The sequence below is a fragment of the Carassius auratus genome, linkage group LG45M (genome assembly GCF_003368295.1).
Source record: "Carassius auratus strain Wakin linkage group LG45M, ASM336829v1, whole genome shotgun sequence".
In the NCBI taxonomy this organism is placed as follows: domain Eukaryota; kingdom Metazoa; phylum Chordata; class Actinopteri; order Cypriniformes; family Cyprinidae; genus Carassius; species Carassius auratus.
In genome coordinates, this window is record NC_039299.1 from 1,681,910 (window position 1) to 1,707,396 (window position 25,487).

The 25,487-nt window shown below is 36.8% G+C and overlaps 2 protein-coding genes across 5 annotated transcripts in view; one reads left to right on the forward strand and one right to left on the reverse strand.

The window, feature by feature from the left end:
- Positions 1-25,487, reverse strand: part of LOC113068554 (gephyrin-like) — a 1,122,288-nt gene that overhangs the window by 947,314 nt on the left and 149,487 nt on the right. The window lies entirely within an intron of this gene.
- Positions 15,415-23,549, forward strand: LOC113068568 (ribosomal oxygenase 1-like). 2 transcript variants are annotated; one of them, XM_026241343.1, is made up of 15 exons: positions 15,415-15,543; positions 16,083-16,223; positions 16,307-16,461; positions 17,025-17,124; positions 17,206-17,319; positions 17,681-17,787; positions 17,880-17,987; positions 18,477-18,511; positions 18,597-18,775; positions 20,015-20,119; positions 20,205-20,346; positions 22,711-22,831; positions 23,003-23,102; positions 23,183-23,269; positions 23,361-23,549. In XM_026241343.1, the coding sequence occupies exons 1-15, from the start codon at positions 15,472-15,474 to the stop codon at positions 23,427-23,429; spliced, it is 1,635 nt and encodes a 544-aa protein (XP_026097128.1). In that variant the 5' UTR covers positions 15,415-15,471; the 3' UTR covers positions 23,430-23,549. The 2 variants fall into 2 exon arrangements, with proteins under 2 accessions (XP_026097128.1, XP_026097129.1); XM_026241344.1 differs by having other exon boundaries at positions 16,310-16,461.

Genomic DNA, 25,487 nt, shown 5'->3' on the forward strand with positions numbered 1-25,487 from the left:
TCCGACCATGCCTCCGTTTCGCTGCATTGTGCAACTATCACTCTCCTCTGAACCAGATACGTAAATGAAGCCGTTGAGGAGATTCAGCTGCCATAATGCAACCTCATCTGTTCTGTACACACTTTCAGATTTACCCCTTTATGGAGTTCGTAACTTATGTGTCCTTGTTTTAATTGGGACTCCTGATAAAATTAAATTTCATCTTTCTCGTGACAGAATGATATCATCCATAAACAATATGGTCTTGTGTGCTGTATGATGTTTGTTGAAAATCAAACTATCCAAGAGAAGAGGGAGAGTCCCAGACAGCAGCAAAAATTGAGTGCCCTTGATAGGGATCACCAATGGAGACATGGCTAAACTGCATTTTTATCTGTGGCATCATACTCTTGTCAATCTTCCATTGTTGAGATTCATGAACTGGCCATAGTGTCCCATGATCTCTTGGAAATACTGTACGCCATCCAACTGCAGTCAATCTGCAAAACAGACAGCAAGTGTCAGTTATTTACATAACAATTCAGGAAAACAAGAAGGCTTGAATACAACTGTGGGTTAATCTGAAATGCATTGGACAGCCTCCGTATATCATTATTCCTAGGACACATCAATCTTAATCAAGTCTAAGGCCCGAAACAGTACATTAGCACAGACACTCTCAGAGATCTCTTTTTATCCCCCCTTGAATACTGAGTTTAACACATTATTGCAAGTATGCATGTGAAATATCTAGTAGGGCCTATAGGATATTACAATTGTAATGTGTTGGCCAAGCATTTATGCCTGTATTTGTTTCTGGCCTAAAAGACAAATCGCAATTCTTACTAGTGATTACAGTATTTGGCAAGAGATGTTTTTAAACACAGCTCCACAAAAAAACAGTTCACACCCATTTTTAGATTCGAAACCAACTGGCAGCACTCAGAATGACCTCCCAGACTTGTGCTATTCACTGAACACATTATCTGGTATGCTGGCAGCTAGCTCCAAGCATTAGCAGCTGTTCTAAAACCAAATCACAGAGCAAAACCCTCCATAATGGCATGCATACAGGAAAAACACCATGTGTCTTCTGCTAGAAATGCCCATGCAGCTATCAGTTAACAGCCATGCCAAGATTTTTCCAGAGAGCTTCATATCTCTGAATAACGAGGACATGAGGGATGATTTTCCCTTTAATGGAACAGATTTTGACATGGCCATTGATCCTTGCGCAGCGGAAGAGATGCCACTATGACACACTTCTGTCAGACCACTTACTCAAATTTAAGCTCTTATGATCAAAAACATCACAGAAACACAAACCATGTATTAATGACCTATGGACCTCTTGTGATAATCACCATGGTGTATACTTTTTCCATTTGCAATTACTAAAATATTGGGATTGCTGGCACAAAGCGCTGATCTCCAGGGTTAAGCAGACTATCAGAGCTTTAGAACATGTGAGAAAGAAGGGGATTCCTGGGTCTCCTCAGATTAATACTCTAAAAAGAAAAAAAATCTCCAGATACATGTTCAAGGCTAATATAAGACAGACGTTGATACTTAGGGACAAATTTGGGCTAATGATTGTGGATAATCTTTTTTTTTTTTGACATTTCCCTGATTAACCCTTTGGTGTCGATTAATGCGTATACATGTTATGACGCGTTTTCTCCTGATAACCCCGAAAAGAACTTAAATTACAATTTCAGTTTTGATCGTACAGATAAGAGCAATACATGAATCGAATCTGTAAAGGGTCTACTTTTTTGTATATAGTAAACTTTGTGCATTTATAAAATAAAGATAACAAGGTGTGCTGTCTGCAGCCTTTGTCTGCGGTGATCTTCATTTACAAACGCGTCATTAAAATGAACTGTAACTCAGTGAATAATCAACGAAAGAGACATGAGAGAGATATCTATAGAAAGCTTGACATGTCTACTTTTAAACTACACAAGTACTGCTGAAAACAAAGTAATCTGTGATAAAGTAATCCATATGAAAACAACGTGATGTCTGTTTTTCACGTCTCCCTTCATTATATGTAATGTGACCACGCCCACACGCTGAACACGCTTTTGAGATTATATCAGAAGACAACAGAAGACAATGCAGCAAGAATAAGACATAATTCACCCCAAAAATATGTGATGTGGATTACCTCATTATTTGAGATTTGGATTTCCACAGAAAAAAAGAATGAAGCCCTTTATTCAGCAAAGATCATAAACATGAGTAAGACCCTTTTTATTTATTTATATACTTGTACTAGTTTTCACATAACGTGTAAACATTTTATTAGTATTTCTCCAAACTATAATTCCTGACTAAATGTATTATCAAGTGAAACATTATAAAGTTTCAATAACAATATACACTACTACTGTAGGTAAGGAGTGTATATTGTCATTGCTTACCTAATTATTTTTTATATTCTTTTATTGTGTGTTTTTTGTTCTGTCGCTGTCATTCTGTCGCACTGCGGAGCTTCTGTCACGAAAACAAATTCCTTGTATGTGTAAACATACCTGGCAATAAAGCTCATTCTGATTCTGATACTATACCATTCAAAAGATTGATGTAAATAATATAAATGAAACAAATACATGTAAATGTAACAAATGTAACAAACAATGCTGTTCTTCCAATTTATCCCAAAAAACCCCTGAAAATAATATTCTCAGCTCTTTTCAACATTAATAATTATAATGATAACAATAAAAGTTTTTTTTCTTTTTTTTCTGTAGAAAATCAGATTGTTAAAAGGATTTCTGAAGGATTGTGTGACTGGTGTAATAATGCCAAAAATTCAGCTTTAAAGTCAGCTTTGATTGTTCCTAATAAACTGTTTAACTGCACTCGCAAGTGGATATTAAATGATGATGTGGGATAATTAAATATATTCTAAATAAACTACAAACAAAAAATCAAAACATTTATTTTGTCCTCACATTCTTTCTTGTAACTCTTCCCTCTCAGTGACACACAGCTGACTGAAAGGCTCATTATGCAGCTCATTATGTGCACAGTAAATCTAAAATATCTTAAACTGTGTTCCGAAGATGAACGGAGGTCTTACGCGTTTGGAACGACATGAGGGTGAGTCATTAATGACATAATTTTCATTTTTGGATTAATTATCCCTTTAATATGTGCGCTACTGTTCAAAGGGTTTTGGGTCTTTTGTTTATTAATTTTGATAAAAAGTGATATTAAAAGACAGATTCCTATTTCATATAAATGCTGTTCTTTCCATTCATCAAAGAATCCTAAAAAAAAATGCATTATGGTCTCCTTAAAAAAAACGTTAAGCATTAAGATTGTTTTCAAAATTGATAATAATCAGAAATGTTTCTTGAGCTGCAAATCTGAATTTTAGAATGATTTCTGAAGGATCATGTGACACTGAAAACTGGAGTAAAGATGCTGAAATTTCAGCTTTGATCACAGGAATAAACTGAAAGGGCCCATATTCATAAAATGAATAGGTGTCCCTTAAAGCAGAATAGTTCTTCTCAGGTGAACAGGCAAGATTCAGGATATCTGAGCTACATCTCCACTGTGAACGGTCCGGACATTAATAAGAAACTGGATGTGTTCTGAAGAATAACTTCACACTGACCTGTGATCCGGTGGGGAAATTTTCCATGGGATAACAACTCTCCGTCTAATCCTCAAACTGCCTTTGGGTTGTGAAAGCAAAGCAAATTTACCACAAGCCAATATTTAACCAGTTTTCTAAATGGTAAGATATTTCTAAGTCTGGCCGTGGCCGAGTAGCAGCAAATACGGATGAAAGCAGGAAATGATGGATCCCTTATTATCAGTGCGAGCATATTCTATGCAGCAATGACATTTCCCGACGACAGGGTAACCAGTTTTCTCCTACTGAAATTTGCTTTGAAGGCAAGAGTCCAAAAAAAAAAAAAAAAAACCCTTTGTAAATAGAAAAAATATATTTTTATCAAGTATAGTTCCAAATAGTTTCTGCATAGGAGAAAACTTTCCTCATCTCTTCCTCTTTTTCCCCACTTCCTCTTCAACTGAACTGAAAGCTGCATCGGCAGAAAGATAAAATTTGAATTCCACTTTTTTTATTACATTGTTTAGATGACACATATAAATTGTGTAAATCTGCACATTTTCTTTTTTGAGAGAAAGAGAGACTGGATCAAATGTAGTACTACCTGTGTATTTTCCTTTTACGTGACCCTGTAACTGCTCTTAAAAACCTGATAAATCTAATGATAATGTTCTCCTAGTACATCTCAATGAATCTTTATCTAATGTTTCTGTCAGAGTTGTTGCTCTCCTTCTTGACTTCTAAGTAACACTGTTACTACAATTCATCTTCATTTTATACCATAATAAAGGCAAATTAAATTCCAGGCCATATAAAATAACTCAGCTCAGCACAGAAGTATTCGGCACTCACAAGTTAACTAGGACAAGCTTTTAGCTGGATCAATGTTCTACATACAGCAGTTTAAACATCAGACAGATGTTGAGCTGCACTTTGGGACATCTTCTCTGCGCAGGACCGATTTGTCAGTACTTTCACCCAGATGATCTCCAGAACTCCATCAATGAGTCACTCTGTTCCTAATGCACTGCTGAAACAATATAGACCACTGAGGTAATACAGCCTGATTGAATTATCTCAGATGCATTCTGCCGCATGATGTCAATATGATGCCAAGAGACCGATGTCAATAGTGTCAAATAAAAAAACGTCAAGAAAAAAAAAAAAAAAAAAAAAAGTAAAATGAAGCTTCAAAGTGTTTTTTTAAAGGGGTAATAGGATGCTGCTAAAAATAACATTATCAGGTGTATTTGGTTTGAGTTGTTTAAGGTTAAAAAATATATATATTTTCCACATACTGTACATTATTGTTTCTCCTCTTGATTTTTACAAGGCTCAGTCTGAAAAGCGAGGTGTGCTCTGATTGGCCAGCTATCCAGTGCATTTGTGATTGACCGAATACCTCAAACGTGTGACAGAAATGTTATGCCCCTTAACATATTGTGATGCCCTGTCTGGCCAGACCTTCTTTCTTTGCGTGAACATCTGGGCGGCGTTATGCAAATCTTCCCACATAGTGATGTAAACATGTGGGGGCATGTTAGAATGAGACGTTTTGGGGGGTGTGTACAAGTCTTACCTTTCATAAAGAATATCTCTTTGGTTTTGAGACTTTAGTCTTTGCAACTTTACAGATCTTTTTTTATGCACCAAGAGATTTTAACACTCCAAAAAGAAAGGAAAATTTTTTAGCGCATCATATGACCCCTTTAAGCATTCCCTTTTTTAAGCAAAGTAGGCCAACAACTTCGAAGTTCTTTTATTACTGGTGAAAATCTTTTCTTATGGTCAACAGGTCTGCTTCCCTAGTCAGCAGTAAAAAGGAAAGCTGTGCCACTAACATACTGTATTGGCAGGGAGGGAAAAATAAACCAGTTGTTTGCAAATGACCTCATTCACACATCTGCTCTTCCACAGAAAAGTCAAGCTCCTAAACTTTTCGAGTGGAAATGAAACAGAGACAGCTGTGTTTAATTAACTTATGCATGATGTATCAGAACATTCTGCACTGAATTTAACATTAAAATACACTAGACAAGGATAGACCAAGGTTCTGGCATATGGGCCACACATTGGGCTTTAAATATAGCACTCACAGTGTAAACCCTTTGAGATGTTCTGTATCGACTGGTTCCACAAGAATACGCTCTCATCTTTAAATCTAGTTTTGCTCAGGCTAACTGTCCCGCCGTGAGACCGCCTACAGTGGCCTTAAGGTGCATTTGCATCCTTTTTGGCCGGTCAGTGTTAACAAGAATTTCATCCTTAATTTCTATCCGCTTCACCCTGATATGGTGCACACGGCCAATGTCTTCCTTTGGGCAACACACAGACCCAAAAGGCCCACCTGTAATTTCAGTCTGACAATATAACATTTCTGAAATGAAATTGAGTCACCAGAGCGATCTGTGAAAATAAAACCCAGTCTGATGGGTTTTTTTGTCTAAGAATGGCGTTACAGCCCAGTTCACATTTGCAATCTCTGAAGAGAAAATATTCATTTTAAAATCTGTTGTATAAACAACTGTAAGAATATCTATTCTTGAGTACACTGGAAGATATGGTGTAGAAACAATTTAACCTAGAATCATGGTAAATTTCACAAGCAATTACAGAGATGGCAAGTAATATTTAATTAAACAAGAAATTGTAAAGTAGTAAAACTGAAATAGTATTTTTTGGTAAATCTGTTTAACTTACAACCTCATAAAATCATTTGAGTATTTGGATTAAAGCGTACTTATAATCTTATGAATATAAAATGTAAAAAGTCTTAATGACCCCAAAAATAGATTGATTATCAAAAGATGCCACAGCTCTGAAGCTGTTAATTAAAAACAAAGCAGCAAACGCCCCTTGAAATGAGAACACTTCCCTACACAATTATCTATGCACAGTAACACATATACTTTTGTTTTTGACACTGTGGCTAAATGCAAGGTCTGTGCTTCTTTGTGGACATTCGATCAGTTTTAATAACGCAAGGTGAGGCATATTCTACAATGAAGACTGCCTGCATTCTTTGCATACTTCTGCTCTGCACTAAAGGTATGTACTTTGCTGGGAATGTGAAGTACGTAATTTTGAGTTCATAACATGACTGGTGGGACATACTTCCACATCATAAAATTGCACCTTAATACCAATTGGAATTCCATGCATAATAAGAATGAAATGTATATTGAGAAATTAGATAAGAAGCCTTTTTTTTTTTTTTAAGGTGCATACATTTTTTTAAATGTGCCAGTCGTCAACTGAAAGGTGGAAAAGGAGCCAAATCGCAATCTCATCCTCTACCATAGCTCAAGGGATTGTGGGTATAATATTAGCCCAAAGGGCAAGCACAATTCAAAAATCCACCAGAAATAGTATATCTTCCAGTCAGCCTTTGGCATGATATTTTCAGCATATTGTAATTTGAAATATATTAGGCTAATTCCTAATCAGTCTGGATATTAGTCAAACTGGTTTGCAACTATTCCAGTTACCTAATGTAACCTTGAACGAGATGAGATCCAAACCAGGTGTATATGCCTGTTCCAGCTCATATTTCAGGCTCAATGACTGAGAAAAACGGAGCTGTAGTCTAATTTTATTCAAGACGGAGAGGCTCTGAAAGCTGACAGCCATTTCTCATTGCCTACAGGCAGCTTCAAGAGAAGTCACAAGGAGTCATCTCAATCCTTTTCTTAGGAGACAGACATTAGGTATATAAAAAAAAATAATAATAATCTGATATAGATATGTAGCAAAGGTATGTGGGGAAAATATATTCACAGTGAGATGTACCAACAAGCAGTACCTGGTGTTTGCTCAATCATATTCAGACTGTTTATGGGAGTTTGTCATTTGTTATCTAGTCTTGCATAACAACCCACATCTGGGGGAAAAAATGTTCAGATAACTACTCCAAGTTCACATGCTAAAATGTGTTTTTTATTATAATAGCCAACTACTTAAAAACAAATTCATTGATATTGCAAATGTAAACCCTCATAAGACATTTCCTGAATAAATGTAATTAAACTGTGAGTTTCCAATCAAAGGTGCAATAGGAGATCTTGGAAAATGCTAACATTAGCCTGATAGCACTGAAAGCGAAAGTCCCAACCTTCCTGCAATCGCTGTGCACAACCACACCACTGAACGCATTGATGCACACAGACCAGAATACCAGAGACAAACTACATCAGCGGTTCTCAATTCCACTCCATGTTCCAAAGTGAAGTAAACCATTACCCAGGGAGTAGGGAGCAATGGACACAGTGTAGGGATCATATCAACTGGAACACCGTTCATTCACGTAGCTCGAGTTGGTCATCTGAATCGGGTGTGTTAACTTTAATCTTTAAAAGTTCTACAATATTATGAAGAAAGACCGGTTTGTTGATGTTTGTCTGCCACTCAAGCTCTGTCTGCACAGCGTGTGGGAATGCGCTAATAACGTATTTTGTCTGCGTGAACAGGGTGCCGAGTGTTTTGAGTGGATGTACATTTCTTGGTCCTACTCCTTCCACAGAATATATAAATACTAATAAATAAATGTAAACCACTTAACTTTAATGACTGCTATCGGAATGTGAAGAGATTTTCAACCAGTATAACAAAAAAATCACGGGACCAGCTCTACTGATGAGATGAGCATGACAATCGAATGCAATTAATGGCACAACCCTACTAAAAATAAAGCTCTTCTTAACAAACCACACAATTTGAGGTATCAGTCATGTTCAATAACACCATCTATCACAATGTCCTTTACACAAAGAACCTCAAAGGTCTTCACAACAAACTGTCAAAATAAAATTTCAGTTCAACTTGGAGAAACTGTGACAGAAATATATACATTTATTACTGGCTGTTGTGGGGGATGAATAAAGGCCTCCTGAAGCGAATCAATGCTTGTTTTGTACTTCTAATTCATGACCGGTGTTTTGTTTTGTTTTCTCCTCTGCGCTTTTGCGTTCATTACTTCTCAACGGAGCTCACATACTACGTCATCCACCGGAACATCATCTATTGTGAACAAGTGTACGATAGGCATGACAGGTAGCAGAAGCTAGAGATTACTGTTTATAAAGTTTTAAATAAGGATATTTTCTTACAAAAATGCTTCATTCACCCCCTGGAGCAGTGTGGGACACTTTTTATGATGGATGCATGCGCTTTATTGTACTTCTTTTGGACTATTGAAAAATAAGAAAGTCATATACACCTAGGATGACTTGAGGGTGAGTAAATCACATATTTTTATATTTTTGGGTGAACTATTGATTTAAGCCTCCTCCAAGCTGTGAGAATTCAATGAACTTTATTTCTTCTTACACACTTTTAGAAATAAGGAAGGGATGCTTTATATCAACCAAGGGGGAAAGCATAGTGTGTGTGTGTGTGTGTGTGGCTGGGCAGGAAAAAGTGGTGCTTTTCCTGTCCAGCCACACATACACACTGTGCTTTCACCCCTGGTTGATATAAAGCATCCCTTCCTTATTTCTAAAAGTGTGTAAGAAGAAATAAAGAACATTATTTGGCATTTATGAGGCAGAAAAACAGTGATCACCTGATGTTGTGGTACAGCCACCCTGAAAGATTCCATTATGGCCGAGCTGTGCTGCTAGTAAGATGTTACGCTTTTCATTTACACATCCATTAGCCTTGAGCCAGACTGCAGCCGCAGATACATAGATACATTCTATAATTAGCACTTTAATTCAACGTGACTACATGCTCTGTGGTTTTTCTCTTTTCCATTTCCAAGAAAGTTGATGTATGGAAGAAAAAGTGAAAAAGGAAAACACAGAAGCTACATGATTCAGCACCATCTGACACCTTTAATACCAACCTTCATGAAGACCTGCCACTGGAATCAGACCTGTATTGATCATAATGTATTTCTCTGCTTATTGCTGTCTGTGTGGGCAATGGGAGGCTTCTAACTTTAGCACATAGACAATGAAAAAGAAATTAATATATGTAATTATATAGATTTTTTTTTTTTTTTGACTTTTTAGGCCAGGGCTCAATGATTTTGGAAAATAATCTAATAGCGATTTTTTTTCTAATCAATATTGCGATTTTATATGCAATCATTTTTTAATTCTCTTTTTGTATTATTCAACAAAAATGATCTAAAAATCATTGTATAGTATGAGCAGGGTCTGAAATAATTTTTTACTCAATCACTATATTTTTAAACAACAATCACCCAACCTAAATTTTTTGTCACAGTGTATTTGTGTTTTAGAATTTAGAATTTTTAGAATGTATTTTTAAGACCTCATGCACAGGTCAAACTGTTACTTATAAGTTTTGTTTCTCAACTGTTAACATTAACGTAATAGCCTGTATAACGACAATGTTTAGTTTAAACTTACTGTTTACATGAATACACTTTTTTTTTTTTTTTTGCCTAGCGGACAATAAAATTGGGGAAAAAATCAATAGATTTACACCAAAGAACTCTAGCAATAATATTACAGAAACTGCATCAGCTCTTTTAACTTATTGGGACAAAAAAAGAAAAGAGCAAAGCTCAAAAGACCACCAGTGCAACCAACCTACAACAAGCATAGCCTAAGTGCTTTCTATTATATAAATTAGGACTGACATGCCTCCAGGACAAAAACATTCTGAAAACTTAAAAAGATCTTTAATCATCTGCATAATACATCAGGTTCACTTTCGGAGCAGTGTAAGGTGTATGCTCATCTTAATTAGGCCAGAACCTGCAAATGATAGTTCACAACAGTGACACATCCAAATAGAGAGCAGGAGAAACCCATCCAGAAATCCTGCTCTACCTTCTTGGCATATGGCAAAAAAATAACTGTTAATAAAGCATTTCAAACACCCTGGAGTTGACGTACTTTGGGATGTCAGAAAGAATATGGCTAAAAACATCTCACCAAAAAGGAAATATGGAATGATATATTAGCTTCTGCCAAACACCAAAACAGATTCACACTAAAGTATAAAAGTATAGCACATCAGGTTCGAAATAGGGCTGTGCAAATAATCAAATGCAATTTTCATGTGCATCTCGTCAGTAAAGCCAGTTCTTTAATGACACATGAAAATCACATTCGATTTTTTTGCAAAGCCCTAGTTCAAACAGAGAACATCAAAATCAGACAAAGCAAATCAGACATATTTTGAACAGATCAAACCAGAATAAATTAATTCAGATCAGACGGAAGTAAACTACATAGGACTTAACTCATTTAAATTAAACTGGAGGAAGAAAATGGACAGACAAGTGGCTGCTTTGTTCACAATTGGGGCAAGTTTCTAAGATGCACTTTTTCAATACAGAAACAGCTCTGTCAAGAAGAACTCAGAATAGATCTGTGAAATCAGTCATGAGGCAATAAAAAATACCCATTTATTAGTGACATATGCCCACATCAGGGTGTTTATGATGAGGGACACGTGACTCTATTAAGTTAACAATTTGACTTCATTGCAGTAATAGAAACCAACAAATTCCCCACATGGCATTTGCCATATTCAGCACCTGATCCAAATAAGTCCAATCCCAGCAGCGTTATCCATCCAGAGCAGCAGGCACTTTCCCAGCCTTATGCCGGATCACAGATTTAACACCAGTAAAATCTTAAGACCCTAGTAACAGCTGCCAGACCTCTGCATACCCACACCGCTGGACAGTGACGGATAGCGAGAGAAGAGCCAGCGTGATTGTTCCTTTTCCTGCAGGGAATTACTGCATTATGCTCAAACTACAGTAACAACAATGGCCCAGGACAACAGAAAAGCCATGTCTATTTCCATAAAGTTTAGACTAGAATTCTACATAGACTGCAAAGGGAAAACGTCCAAAATCCCCATTCAGAGCTACATTTTGGCATGCAAAGAGTTTCTGCAGGTTTTATGAAGGTAAAATAAAGACATTTTTAAAGAAATCGTTCATCCCAAAATAATTTTTAAAGAAACTAATACACCCTCTGGGCATTTAACTATAAGCCAATAATTCTGGACAAAACAAGAGCCAATAATACATAATAACACTTCCATTAGCAAAAAAGTCCCTTATTTTTTTTTATGAAAATAAACAAGCTGAAAACATACTTAACTGAAAAACTTTTAGTGCTTTTCTATATTAAGCCTCAGATGTCAACTATACATCGGATTGATTTCTTCTTTAAATTATAGAAAAGTAAAAATATGAATGATATTATGTTACATTAAAACTAAAATTAAAATAATTGGAAAACTTTTTAATATAACATGTAGAAATAAGCACAGCGAAAGTGGACTTTGAATGCTTAATAGATGCTTTGAACGATTACTTAATTGTGGCATCCATTACAATTACAATTTGATTAATTGTGCAGCTCTAGTCCAAATTTCCTTTTTTACTTGGTAGAACTGGTGCTCCCAACTTCAAGAAGTTAAGAGCACCAAACTAAATTTTAGGAGCATCCACTGAATATTAAGGAGCATCACTACTGCCAATTGAGCGGAAGGGCTGGCAACATCCTGATGATTAAAAGCTTTTCAATTCTTTGACACACACTTGGCCCAGTATTTCTTGCTAGTGATGCATCAATCTTTATTCCAATTGTTAATTTTTCAGATGCGAGTAAGCTGATTCTGATAACAGATGATTTTTTATTATTATTTTTTTTTTAAGCGAGAGACAATAAAAGCTTTTTAAGTTTTTTATATGCAATATACAAAGGCAAGATGAGAATAAATTGTAATTTAAACTTTTCTAAAGTCAATCAGTTACCCTCAGAAATACATTCATTTAGTCCCCCCTAACCAAATCGATATTTAGCATTTTCTTTCTATATTTCGCACATAGTGATCAGTGAGTTTGTTCTGCCTGCTACAGTATTTTCTTTTCTTTGATTCCATCTTCATGTAGCAATAATAATAGGTAGAAATAAGCACAGCGAATCACGTAAGTGGACTTTGAACGATTAATAGATGCTTCAGCGTCTCTGGCCTGATTACGGCTATTTACAAACTTCGTAATTTTCCACACAAATAACTTTTTAGAAAATTATTTCAATGCAGTTTGTGCAAGTCCAGATCAGACATTTCGGGAGCATATGCGACCAAAATGGTTGCAATTTCGAGCCCTGTAATGGACAGAGCACTTGTATTTTGTTTGGATTACTTGTGGATTATTGTGATGTTTTTATCAGCTTTTTGGACTCTCATTCTGACGGCACCCATTCACTGCAGAGGATTCATTGATGAGCAAGTGATGAGTTGCTACATTTCTCCTAATTTGTTCCAATGCAAAAACAAACATCTTGGATGGCCTGAGGGTGAAGAATTTTTTTTTGCAATTTGCACACAAGTTGTATTAGCAACACTTCAGAATTTGAACAACAGATTCCCATCACTACTTAATTAATTTCCAAAGAATCTGCTCCAAAACACTTTAGATAATGGAAATAACTTTTACTTTACCTTTTGATAACACTGTAAAAAAAAAAAAAAAAAAAAAAATCCATTGCAAATGTCTAAAGAGTCTTAAATCAAGAAGATGCATTTACTTGAAAATCAAGATTATATAAGACGAGACTTTCTGAGAAACTGATTCAAATTACGTTTTTTTTTTTTTTTTTTTTTTGGAAAAATCAACTTAATTCAAATTGAAAACACATTTTCATACCTCACTGACAGCTATTGTTCTTGTTTTAAGAATAATCTCACTTAATTTTCTGAATTAATATTTTCATTTTGCAACTCAAGTAAATGTACCTTGATTTAAGGAAATTTAGATATTTGGATTGAAAAGCAAGACAAAAATACTGAGAAAGATATTCCACAATGCCATGACTACTCTGTGCTTTTCTGACCTTTTTAAGGCCTTAATTTCTGGAAGGGCAAATTTAGATTTTCAGATCAGCAGAAACCCTTCTTTAGTATACAAATAAATGCCAAATTAAAGACTCCACACATCTAAAGCACATGATGCCTGTAATGAGAGCTGTAAGACTAAAAATGGTTTGGTGATTTAGTATTTGTTTTAGTCATGCCTGAACTGGCAGTGCATCGCACAGATGGTCACACATTATCAGGGCAGAGACACAAAATATCTTTATTTTCCTTCACAAATAAAACATGCAATGGTTTGTAATTTTCACAGATGGGTTAGGAGCAAAACAACTCATTTACACAAACACACAACTGGTCAGCACTCTAAACAATGACTGACCACCTCAGCACAACTCATCAGAGACTAACACATCTGCTCCTCCAAATTCATCGCACCTCTGACCAGCTGGACAGGCTGATTGGATCTAATCAATATCCGTGACCTGATAAAACGATCATTCACAGATATTTACAATGTGTTATATTCATAATATGTGAAGAGAATATAAGAGTCGGACACTCATTATCAGACACAATATGTTCTAATCAACAATGTCAGATATGATGTGATCGTACGTGTCAGACTGAAAATATCTTATGTTAAAATTCTGAATCTGATCTTCATAACGTGCAAAGCTTATTGTGTAGGTTTGATCTCTGAGTCAAACTTTGATTAAGAACAAGTCTGATATCAAGTCTGAGTCTGTCGAGTGAGATCAGATCATAGTTGCAGCATGCATGTAATATTCAATATCAGCTAAATTAATATCAGATATTTTAAATAAGAAAAAATAACCACACCAGGTTATGAAAGACATTAGATCCTCAGTGTGTATATTTTACAATATATCAGTCACCTTCTAATATTATTAATCGTTATTATTTCAAAATTAGACTGTATCTGATATTGTTGATCAACTAACTTAGGTGTTAGAAATTAATTACTAGAATAAAGAGTGCCTACTATTGCAAATCAGATTAAATGTTTTATATGAATAATAAGTCACATTTTAGTGCCTGTCTAATATTATTGAACATATCAAACGTTATGAGCAGATTAGAGCAAGACCAATATTATTGATCGGGGAAGAATTAGAAATCACAACAGAGTCTGATATTGATAGATATATCAGCTCTCATGTAAATAAACCAGATCAGTGTGATTCTGAGATTATTGATAGGAGCAGATGTTAGAAAGCAATGTCCAGATTAAAATGTGTCTGGTATTGGTGATCAGATTAAATGTGCTTAATATATGAGATGACTTTATGTCTGATATTTTTCGTTGAGGTGATTCTGTCTGATTTGTTCAACGCGTCGTTTAAATGACTAACTTAACGTTACACCGAGTCCCTGCAGTACTTTAGACACACAGAGATCTAAAAATATAGAACATATCCCGGCTAAACACCGATATAATTCATCTTAGAGCAATACCACAACTAAAATACCACCAATATGAGTGTTATTTTGAAATTAGTTGTTTGATGTTAGCCGCTGCTAACCGACCCGCTTTCGAACGACACAACCGTTATTTTACAGTAAGTTACCTCAGGATAAATCCAGCAGAAAGGACGTCGGTCCTCAAGCACGTCAGTTCCTTGGCGTGTTCATGGCGTCGGTAAGGGATAGAAACGGCCCGGTAAACGGCTGCCGAAAACGCTCGGTCTCTGAGGTGCAGCAAAACGCGTACGCGCTCCAGCAGACAGACAGCGAGCGGCGATATGCGCGTGCGCGACGGCTAACCGGGAACGCGCGAGCGCGTGCTGCCATCTAGCGCTCAGAGAGGAGAACGCGAAAGTACGTTTACAAATGTTTTTAGTAATATGTCGGCATAAAATTAATTTATAATAATTAATTTACTGATAATCGTGTATTTGCGTGTTTGATATATTACAAACGCGGATATAGTAAGAGGAAATTGTTTGAAACATGTATTTGGAGCTCCAGACCAGTAGGTGGCAGTGTGAGCGCAGGTTGTCAGTGTTGACTCCAGCTGAAGAAAAGCGCTCACGTGTCTGATGTCTGCTGCTCCTCACGTCTGAGCCATGGAAAGAAAACACATGTCCGCATTATCTATTTACCAGTCATTATCAGGAGGAACAAAACCACAAGTGCAGGTAAAACTTTTGCTTATGAGGAGCTGCATGAAAGAAAATATTATAGAATAATATGTAATCCATAAATAAATATATAATATACTGTATTGTGCCTACATTGTACAAAACGTCTCTGTTCCTTTGCCAACAAAACAGAATTCTTTAGCTAGCATTTAATAAAACTATAAAAATATAATAATAATCATAAAAAACTGGTATACTCTGTTATTCCTACTCTGTCAAACTGGGGTGTATGAAAAAGGTTAGACAAACAGTGTAAAAAAAATCTACAAATAATGTAAAAAAAATAAATGATTGTAATAAATCTAACAGTATAATACAATAAAGTAATTAAAATAAAATATTTTTCATATAATATTAGTTTTTAGCTGTATAAATGTGGTCTTTATTCATGAAAACATATTGCTTCTCTTTAGCTTGTGGGCCTTATCACCAGAGTGATGTCATTTGGGGTCTAAATAAAAAATGTATATATCATGGCATTACTTCTATTTTTTTGTAAGGGCTGTGAATGTAATTGCATGACTTCTGCCTTGCAGGCAAACTCTCCGCCAGCGAAGAAAATCAAAAAGAAGGAGAATGGCGTCCAACCAAACAAGAAATCCAATAAAAAGAAAAGGATGAAGCCTCTGAAGCCCAGTATGAGGCTCAGCAGCAGTGATGAGGAGAAATCAAAGTCTGTAAGTGTCTAAAAACTTTGTCTAAAGAAGACTTCGTAAAAAAAGAAAGGAGATTTGAAGCTCATGGTCTTTTGTTTTTCCAGCAGGAGTACTGCGAGACACATAACGGTGAAGGATTTGACAGTCCAGCTCTTGATGTGCTCCTGACAGATCTGGCGAAGGTCAACAACAGCAGAGAGAGAGCTAACAGACTGTTCCAGTGGCTTCTTCACCCCGTCCAAGACAAGAGCTTCTTCAGGTGTGAGAAAAGTTGTTTCTTAATTGATGGATTTTGTAACATTGTCCCCGTTATTGAATTAAATCGTATAGAAGCTTGTTTTCACCACTGGATAAAAAAACTAAAACTCACAGTTGCTTGTTTATTTATTTATTTACTTTATTTACTTTTCTTCTCAGATATAAACTGAAAAGTCTGAATTGTGATCAATTACTGTGAAAGAAACACAAAAACAGAACTCTGAGAAATTCTGAGAAAAAAGTCAGAATTGTGAAAAAAAAAAAAAAGTCCAAATTCTAAGTTAATATCTTGCAGTTTCTGTGTTTACATCTTGCAAGTCTGAGGAAAAAAATCTAGTCTAAATCATGAGATACAAAGTTTTTTCTGTGGTGGAAAAGGGCTTGCATAGAGACGAATCAGCATTGAACTACATTGAGCTGAATATTGGTAATATTGTCTTCTGTAGAGCTGGTTTTCAGCCAGAATTAAAGTTACTTAATAACTACTTAATTCATCCACAGCGTGTTCTAGAAGTCGCTTTGGATCAAAGATGAGTTACAGGTCTTGTTCTTTCCACATTACAGAGAGAACTGGGAGAAGAAACCGATTCTTATCCAACGACAGAATCCAGAATATTACAAAGGACTCTTTTCGACGGCTGAGTTTGACCGCATCTTAAGAAATGTAAGTAGTTTATACTTTGATTTAGAAAGAATTAGTATCTCTAATGTCACTGTGAGATGTAATGATCAGTGTTTTGTTCAGAATGATGTCCAGTATGGAGTGAACCTGGATGTGACGAGCTACACAAATGGAAAAAGAGAGACACACAATCCTCCAGGAAGAGCTCTACCGTACACGGTGTGGGATTTTTATGAGGTACATTTCCCTAACACACAATGATTCTGAAGGACGCTGAAGACTGGCGTAATGATGCTGAAAATTCAGCTTTACATCACAGAAATAAATTACATTTTACAATATATTTAAATAGAAAATGGCTGTTTTAAATTTTAATAATATTTCACAATATTTTTTTGTTTTTACTGTATTTTTGATCAAATAAATGTATAATTCTAAAACGTTTGAAAATCCTTTCAACATCAAACTATACGATACAGAAGCATAAAGGTTGTGATATGCTTTCGTGCAATATAAATAACGTATATGTAAAGCCTCAATGTTTGCTTCACTGTTAAAATCTGAAGTTTATTCACACATGTTGTTCTTCTGTTGTCAGAGCGGCTGTTCTCTCCGAATGCTCAATCCTCAATCGTTTTCCTCCACTGTGTGGCAAGTGCTCTCTATTCTTCAGGAGAAGTTTGGCAGTATGGCGGGTGCAAATGTGTATGTGACAATGATTCAATGAACCACTATTTTATTACATTCTTTTGCAAAAATTTCTGTCTGTAATTGTTAAACTGTAACATGTTTTTTAGATATCTGACACCAGCGAGGACGCAGGGCTTCGCTCCTCACTATGATGATATAGAGGCATTCATTTTGCAGTTGGAGGGGAAAAAGCATTGGAGAGTGTACAACCCTCGGTTAGCGATAAGTTATGCTTTAAAGGAGCAGTTCATCCAAAATGTACTGACAATTATTTATTGTCACCCTCAGGCTATTCAAAATGTAGATGAGTTTGTCACTTAATTAGATTTGGAGAGATGTAGCATCTCATCACTTGCTCAGTAATGTATCCTCTGCAAGTGAATGGGTGCCGTCAGAATGAGAGTCCAAACAGCTGTTTAAAACATCACAATAATCCACAGCACTCCACTTCAAGACATAAACTGATGGACTGGAGTGGTGGGGATTACTTGTGAATTATAGTGATGTTTTTATCAGCTGTTTGGACTCTGATGGCACCCATTCACTGCAGAGCATCTCAGATGCTCTTCTACATCTTGGATGGCCTGATGGTGAATAAATTGTAAATTACATTTTTTGGGTCCTCTAAACTTCAGCTGTTATGTCCATAAATAAAAAATAATAATCTTGCAGTATTAACTAGTAGCGCCTCTGTCGTCCCTCAGATCTGAAGATGAAGTGTTGCCACTGGTGTCCAGTCGTAAGTACAGTCATTATGTACATGGCTGTTCATATTAACGAGGATAAAGGGGATAAACTCTCTCTCTGATACATTTCTCCTAAAGCTAATTTCAGTCAGGACGAGATTGGGCAGCCCATCATGGACGTGGTGCTGGAAGCTGGCGATCTGCTGTATTTTCCTCGTGGCTTCATTCATCAGGGCGACTGTCTGCCTGACGCTCACTCCATGCACATCACCGTCTCCTCCTTCCAGAGGAACAGCTGGGGAGATCTGCTCCTTAAAGTACAACCTTTTACCTCTGAATGAATCACTGATGAATATCGGATAAGTGAATCTTACAAAATGAATCAGTCGATGAATCTTGAATAAGTGAATCTCACAAAAGGAATCAGTCGATTTATCTTGAATGATAAGTGAATCTCACAAAATGAATCAGTCGATGAATCTTGAATGATAAGTGAATCTCACAAAATGAATCAGTCGATTTATCTTGAATGATAAGTGAATCTCACAAAATGAATCAGTCGATGAATCTTGAATGATAAGTGAATCTTACAAAATGAATCAGTCGATGAATCTTGAATGATAAGTGAATCTTACAAAATGAATCAGTCGATTTATCTTGAATGATAAGTGAATCTCACAAAATGAATCAGTCGATGAATCTTGAATGATAAGTGAATCTTACAAAATGAATCAGTCGATGAATCTTGAATGATAACTGAATCTTACAAAATGATTCGGTCGACGAATCTTGAATAAGAGAATCTCACAAAATGAAACAGTCGATGAATCTTGAATGATAAGTGAATCTTACAAAATGAATCAGTCGATGAATCTTGAATGATAAGTGAATCTCACAAAATGAATCAGTTGATGAATCTTGAATGATAAGTGAATCTCACAAAATGAGTCATTCGATGAATCTTGAATGATAAGTGAATTTCACAAAATGAATCAGTCGATGAATCTTGAATGATAAGTGAATCTTACAAATTGAATCAGTCGATGAATCTTGAATGATAAGTGAATCTCACAAAATGAATCCGTCGATGAATCTTGAATGATAAGTGAATCTCAAAAAGAATCAGTCGATTAATCTTGAATGAGTGAATCTCACAAAAGGAATCATTCGATGAATCTTGAATGATAAGTGAATCTCACAAAATGAATCAGTCGATGAATCTTGAATGATAAGTGAATCTCACAAAATGAATCAGTCGATGAATCTTGAATAAGTGAATCTCACAAAATGAATCAGTCGATGAATCTTGAATGATAAGTGAATCTCACAAAATGAATCATTCGATGAATCTTGAATGATAAGTGAATCTCACAAAATGAATCAGTCGATGAATCTTGAATGATAAGTGAATCTCACAAAATGAATCAGTCGATGAATCTTGAATGATTTAAGCACATTTAACATCCCTCTTTCCTGTGAAACATGAACTAGATATTTCTATTTAAGATTCATTCAGATTAGATATCATCACTCCAGTGGATGTCTTTGATTTGCAGTTGATGCCGGCAGCTCTGGAGATCGCGATGGAGGAAGACATTGAGTTCAGGAAGGGACTGCCGCTCGATTACCTTCAGTTCATGGGAGTTCAGAACTCTGAGAAGGTACTTGTGTTTCTACTTCATTAATACACAGGCCTGTTCATTCCTGAGCTTTACCGACACACAAATCACTTGTGCGTGTGAACAGGAAGACCCACGCAGAGACAAATTCATTGCACATATTGAAGGCCTGATGAAGAAACTGGTCAACTATGCTCCAGTCGATGCTGCTGTGGATCAGAAAGCCAGAGACTTCCTGCACGACTGTCTTCCTCCGGTGCTGAGCGCTGGTGAGTCTCACATTAACACCTCTGCCGGGCATCAGAGCGTGTGTTTTTGCTTTAAAACATCCCTTTTGAAAGGTCAGACATATAAACTTAAACCAGTTTTGTAAGTTTCATAAAAGGTTTGTCCGATAAATGTCTAAATATATGCCAGTTTTACAGAAATGACAATTTATACTGTATGTTAAATCTCTTTTAGTGTATATATCTGTAATGATATTCACTCCATACTCATCGGGAAGAAGGAGGCGGGAACCGGCGCACAATCAAAAAGCATTTTAATAATTCATAAATAAATACAAAACGGCGCACCAGCCCCTCACGGACGACTGGTGCGCACAAATAAAAGCCAAAACATAAAATAATGTCCCAGGCCTGGTCCTCTCTCGTCCTTCACGGTCGTCGCTCCAGTTTTATATCCTTCCATCTCCTACGTGGGACTCGATACTAGCGGTGGGGCTCAGGTGTAGCTCATCTCCAATCACTACACCTGGCCTCACTCCTCGTTCCCACGCCTCTCGGCCCCGCCCCACTCGCCACATACCCCCATCGCCCCTCGCAGGCCGGGGGGTACTCCCGAGACTGCGCTCTACTCCCCCCCCCCCTCCCTCCCTCCGGGGGAGACCGCTCACGGGGACCTGCGGGAACCTGGGGGTAGGACAGACGAGGCGAGAGAAAAGGAGATGGAAGGAGGAGCGACAGGGACGAGAGAGGGGAGAGAGGCAAAAAAAAAAAAAAAAAAAAAAATTCCGGTTCCCAGACGCACTGCTGTTCGGCCCTCCACCAGCTGGGTGATCTCCTCCGCGGTGCCCGGCGGTGGCACTGGACGGCCCTCGGCGGACGGCGCGACACTCCTCCGCCGCCCGATGGACGGCGACGGCTCCTCCGATTTTGGGCAGCGGCAGGAGTCCCCCGTTCCCTGCCCCTCCGGATTCCGTCACGGAGGCGGCAGGCTCCGGCCCCCTGGCGAACGGCGCCGACTCCTCCGCTCCCTCACGGACGGCAGCCGCCCCTCCTTATCGTGGGCGGTCGGCAGCGAGCTCGCCCGTCCCCGGCAACTCGCTCCAGCCCACCGCCTCGAGCGTCCCTGGCGGCACATACCTCGCCTGCTCGAGGGCACCGCGGATTCACCACAGCGGCGAGGGATCTTCAGCAGCGCGTCCCTCCTTCTCCCGGGCTTCGGCACCACTGTAATGATATTCACTCCATACTCATCGGGAAGAAGGAGGCGGGAACCGGCGCACAATCAAAAAGCATTTTAATAATTCATAAATAAATACAAAACGGCGCACCAGCCCCTCACGGACGACTGGTGCGCACAAATAAAAGCCAAAACATAAAATAATGTCCCAGGCCTGGTCCTCTCTCGTCCTTCACGGTCGTCGCTCCAGTTTTATATCCTTCCATCTCCTACGTGGGACTCGATACTAGCGGTGGGGCTCAGGTGTAGCTCATCTCCAATCACTACACCTGGCCTCACTCCTCGTTCCCACGCCTCTCGGCCCCGCCCCACTCGCCACAATATCCAAATTGCAACTCCTAATTTTGAGTTTGCATCTCTGTTCTGATTTTTTTCTTGGAATTTTGAGATTACAATTCGCAATTATGACCTTTTTCTCTACATTTTGAGTTTATCTCTTGTAATTCTGACTTTTGTCTTTGTATTTTGACTTTACATTTTGTAGTTTACTTTTTTTTCTCAGAATTTTGAGTTTAAATCCTACAATGCAACATTTTTATTCAGAATTTTTAGTTTACATTCCCAAATTCTGTTTTTTTTTTCTCAGAATTTTCCATTTACATCTCACAGTTCTGATTTTTTTCTGTAAATATTGAGCTTATACCTTCCAATTCAGACTTTTTCTCAGATTTTTGGGTTTATATCTCGCAATCCTGACTTTTTTCTTTTCATTTTCTCAGTACATTTTGCAATCATAATTTTGAGTTTAAATCCTACAATGCAAAATTTGTATTCAGAATTTTGAGTCTACATTCCACAAATTTTTCCCCTGAATCTTGGGTTTATATCTAGCAATTTTTTATTTATTCTTCTCAGAATTTTCAATTTACACCTCGCAAATCTTTTATTTTTCGTAATTGTTTTTATTTTTCGGAATTTACTTTTCTTCTCACTTCTTTGCAAACACATAATTGTGATTTATTTTTATTTTTTCTCAGAATCTCACAATTCTGAGTTTGTATCTCGTAATTTACATCAAAATTGCGAGAAAAATATGAATTTGTGAAATATAAACTCACAAATTGTAAGGAAAAAGTAAGAATTTTGAGGGGGGAGAACTCTCTATTACCTTCCATAGGATTAAAGCTGAAATACTCCTTCAGTAAAATGCATTTGTGTGTGTTTTGTAGAGGAGAAGGCCAGCAGTGTGTACGGGGCTCCTGCTCGATGGGGAGACGGTGTGGCCCTTGATGTGACTGTTCAACTGAAGGGCCAAACCCAAATCAGACTCTTAGGGGCCCTAGCTGCAAGGTACCAATACACAGTATTTTCTATAACCCTGATCAGTCTTCTCAATCTGGTTTTGTAAGATGCATAAAGTGAATTTGTATTCTGCACTGAATGTGATGAGAGAACTTATCGGGATATACATTCAGTTTGTTGTAATAAATATTATTTTAATGTAAAATCACGTTTTCATAGGTTGTGCAGTGATGGAGACACTGTGTCTCTGTTTTACACTTCTGAGAACTCTAGAGTCTATCATAAAGAACAACCCAAGAGCATTGAGATGAAAGCAGAGGTAAGCATGAGCTCTTGTCTGAAATGACTGCAGCTTTGACCTTCTTTAAGCAGTGGACTGATCAGGTTTGATTTTAACAGCACATAGATGCCATGGAGTTTCTGATTCATTCATATCCCAAGTTTGTTTCTGTGGCCAGTTTGCCATGTGAGACAATGGAGGCAAAGGTACTGCATTTGTTTTATACTTAAGGACTTTAGCTTTTATATATTAATGTGTGCGTATTATGTTGAGTTTGAAATGAATGTTGTTTTGCAGATGTCTCTGGCTGAGCTGCTCTTTGAGAAGGGACTGATCCACACAGCTAAATCTTTCACAGCTGAATAAAACCAGTATTTTGTGTCCTATGTCATAAATGTATCATCTGTGAGGTTTCTTTATCCTGTTGACCAGTTATGGTAAGTCTAAAAAAATAAAAAGAAATGTATAGGTGTTTGCTCAATTTAAGCTTAAAATGTTATTATACATTGACAAGGCCTTCCATACATTTTGGGAAAACAAATGCTTAATAATCTGTTCAATCAGTTATAGTTGCCCCAATGCTAAAATAGTTCAGTATCGTTCAATATCATGAGTTTGGACTGAATAGAAACCAGCCAACTCATAAAATCTCTCATCACTCGTCCTTAATGTGCTGTAAATAAAAACTACAAGGCATTACGGAACTAAATGCAAAATTTATTGCACCAACATGCTTGCAATCAGAAACATGGTGGAAGAACAGACAATATACACATAGAGGGTCCAATATATATTTGTAGGAGTCTCACTTCCAGGTGTATTCCTCACCAGGCTTCAGTTCTCTGAAATCAGAAAGTTACATATTCAGTCATTATAAAGGCACGCTCTGGTTTTAAGACATCTTTATAAGAAGTCGTGTGACCTGCTGTATAAAGCACTCTTGTTCCTGAATGCTGTGAGTTTCTGGTCATTCCATCGGTCCAGATAAACCCCGATGACGAAACCCAGAGGGACCAGGATATTGACCCAGTGCTCACGAACTGCTGCTGCGAAGTTCACCATGATGACTGTGATTTAAAGAAAACAGGGTAGCACTTTACAACAGTTAGTGTTAGTTAATTTACGAATAAAACGAACAAGGTGTTACTTTTTTTTATGTTAAAACCTGTTAACCGTCGCTCACATTTTTGCACATAGCTTGGAATGTGCATGATGTAAACCTACATTTTTATAATTCATGACTGAAACTTTTTTGACATGATTTTGATGTACCATTTTCACGGTAATGCAACGTTTGAATTTAAAATGGGTTTCAAAGGATTAATTTTTGAGATTTAGTTTTTAAGTGATATGATTTCTAAAGTGTGATAGAGAAAAAGGACAACAAAGGTCAGAACTCCTGGTATGATGTAGGTTTTCGAGGTGCACACATGCCATAAATTAACCTATTACTTTCCTACATCATTTTTAACAAAAAAGATTGGTCAAATATCTATTTAGGAATCTTCGACCTTTCCAAAGATATTTAGTTTGTCGTGATTAGATTAGGATTTAATTGTAATATAGTGAAGTAAATGTAGGAGGCCCACGGAGGGGCCAGGTGGCAATTAACAGGTTAATGAAAATACAGTTGATCATGTTAATTCACAGTGCGTTAGCGAGTGTTAACAAGCACACTTTTGACTTTATTAATGCATTAACTAAGATTTATAAATGATGTAGAAGTGTTGTTCTTGCTTAATTGATGTTAACTAAAGTAGCTCAATAATGAACCTTATTGTAAAGTACCGAAAACAGGTATAAATTGAGTTCAATGATTAATGGCTTCTGCCTAAATGGTTAAAATAAATAATAAGAATGACATGTGTCGTGAAATATTGTTCAGTTATGTGGAGTTAAAGTCAATGAAATACAGCAAATCTGTCGCATTCAATAATTTGTCTACAGAAACTTAGTCTAAACTTATTATCTACTGACTTAAATGAAACATCGAAATATAGATAGCATAATGAAAGCAATCATCACTTATATAATGTTATTGTTGATGTGAAGGTGACTGCATCTACACATCTGTTACTGTCCTCACATAAACACGAGATTTTAATCCCATTACGTCCGCAGAAAATTATTATAAACGTTTACTTAACTTTAATAATGACAATTAAGTTTAAAACACGTTTTATAAATAAATATATATGAATTTTAAGTAATTTACCTAACGTTAGTTTCCTCTGTGTTATTAGCAGAGCAGCATTAGCAGGACTGTACCAACTAGAAAAGGGAAGTGCTAATCTCTCCTTTCCACAACATTGAAACGTTTCTGTATATATATATATATATATATATATATATATATATATATATATATATATATATATATATATATATATATATATATATATATATATATTTATACTTTTTTTC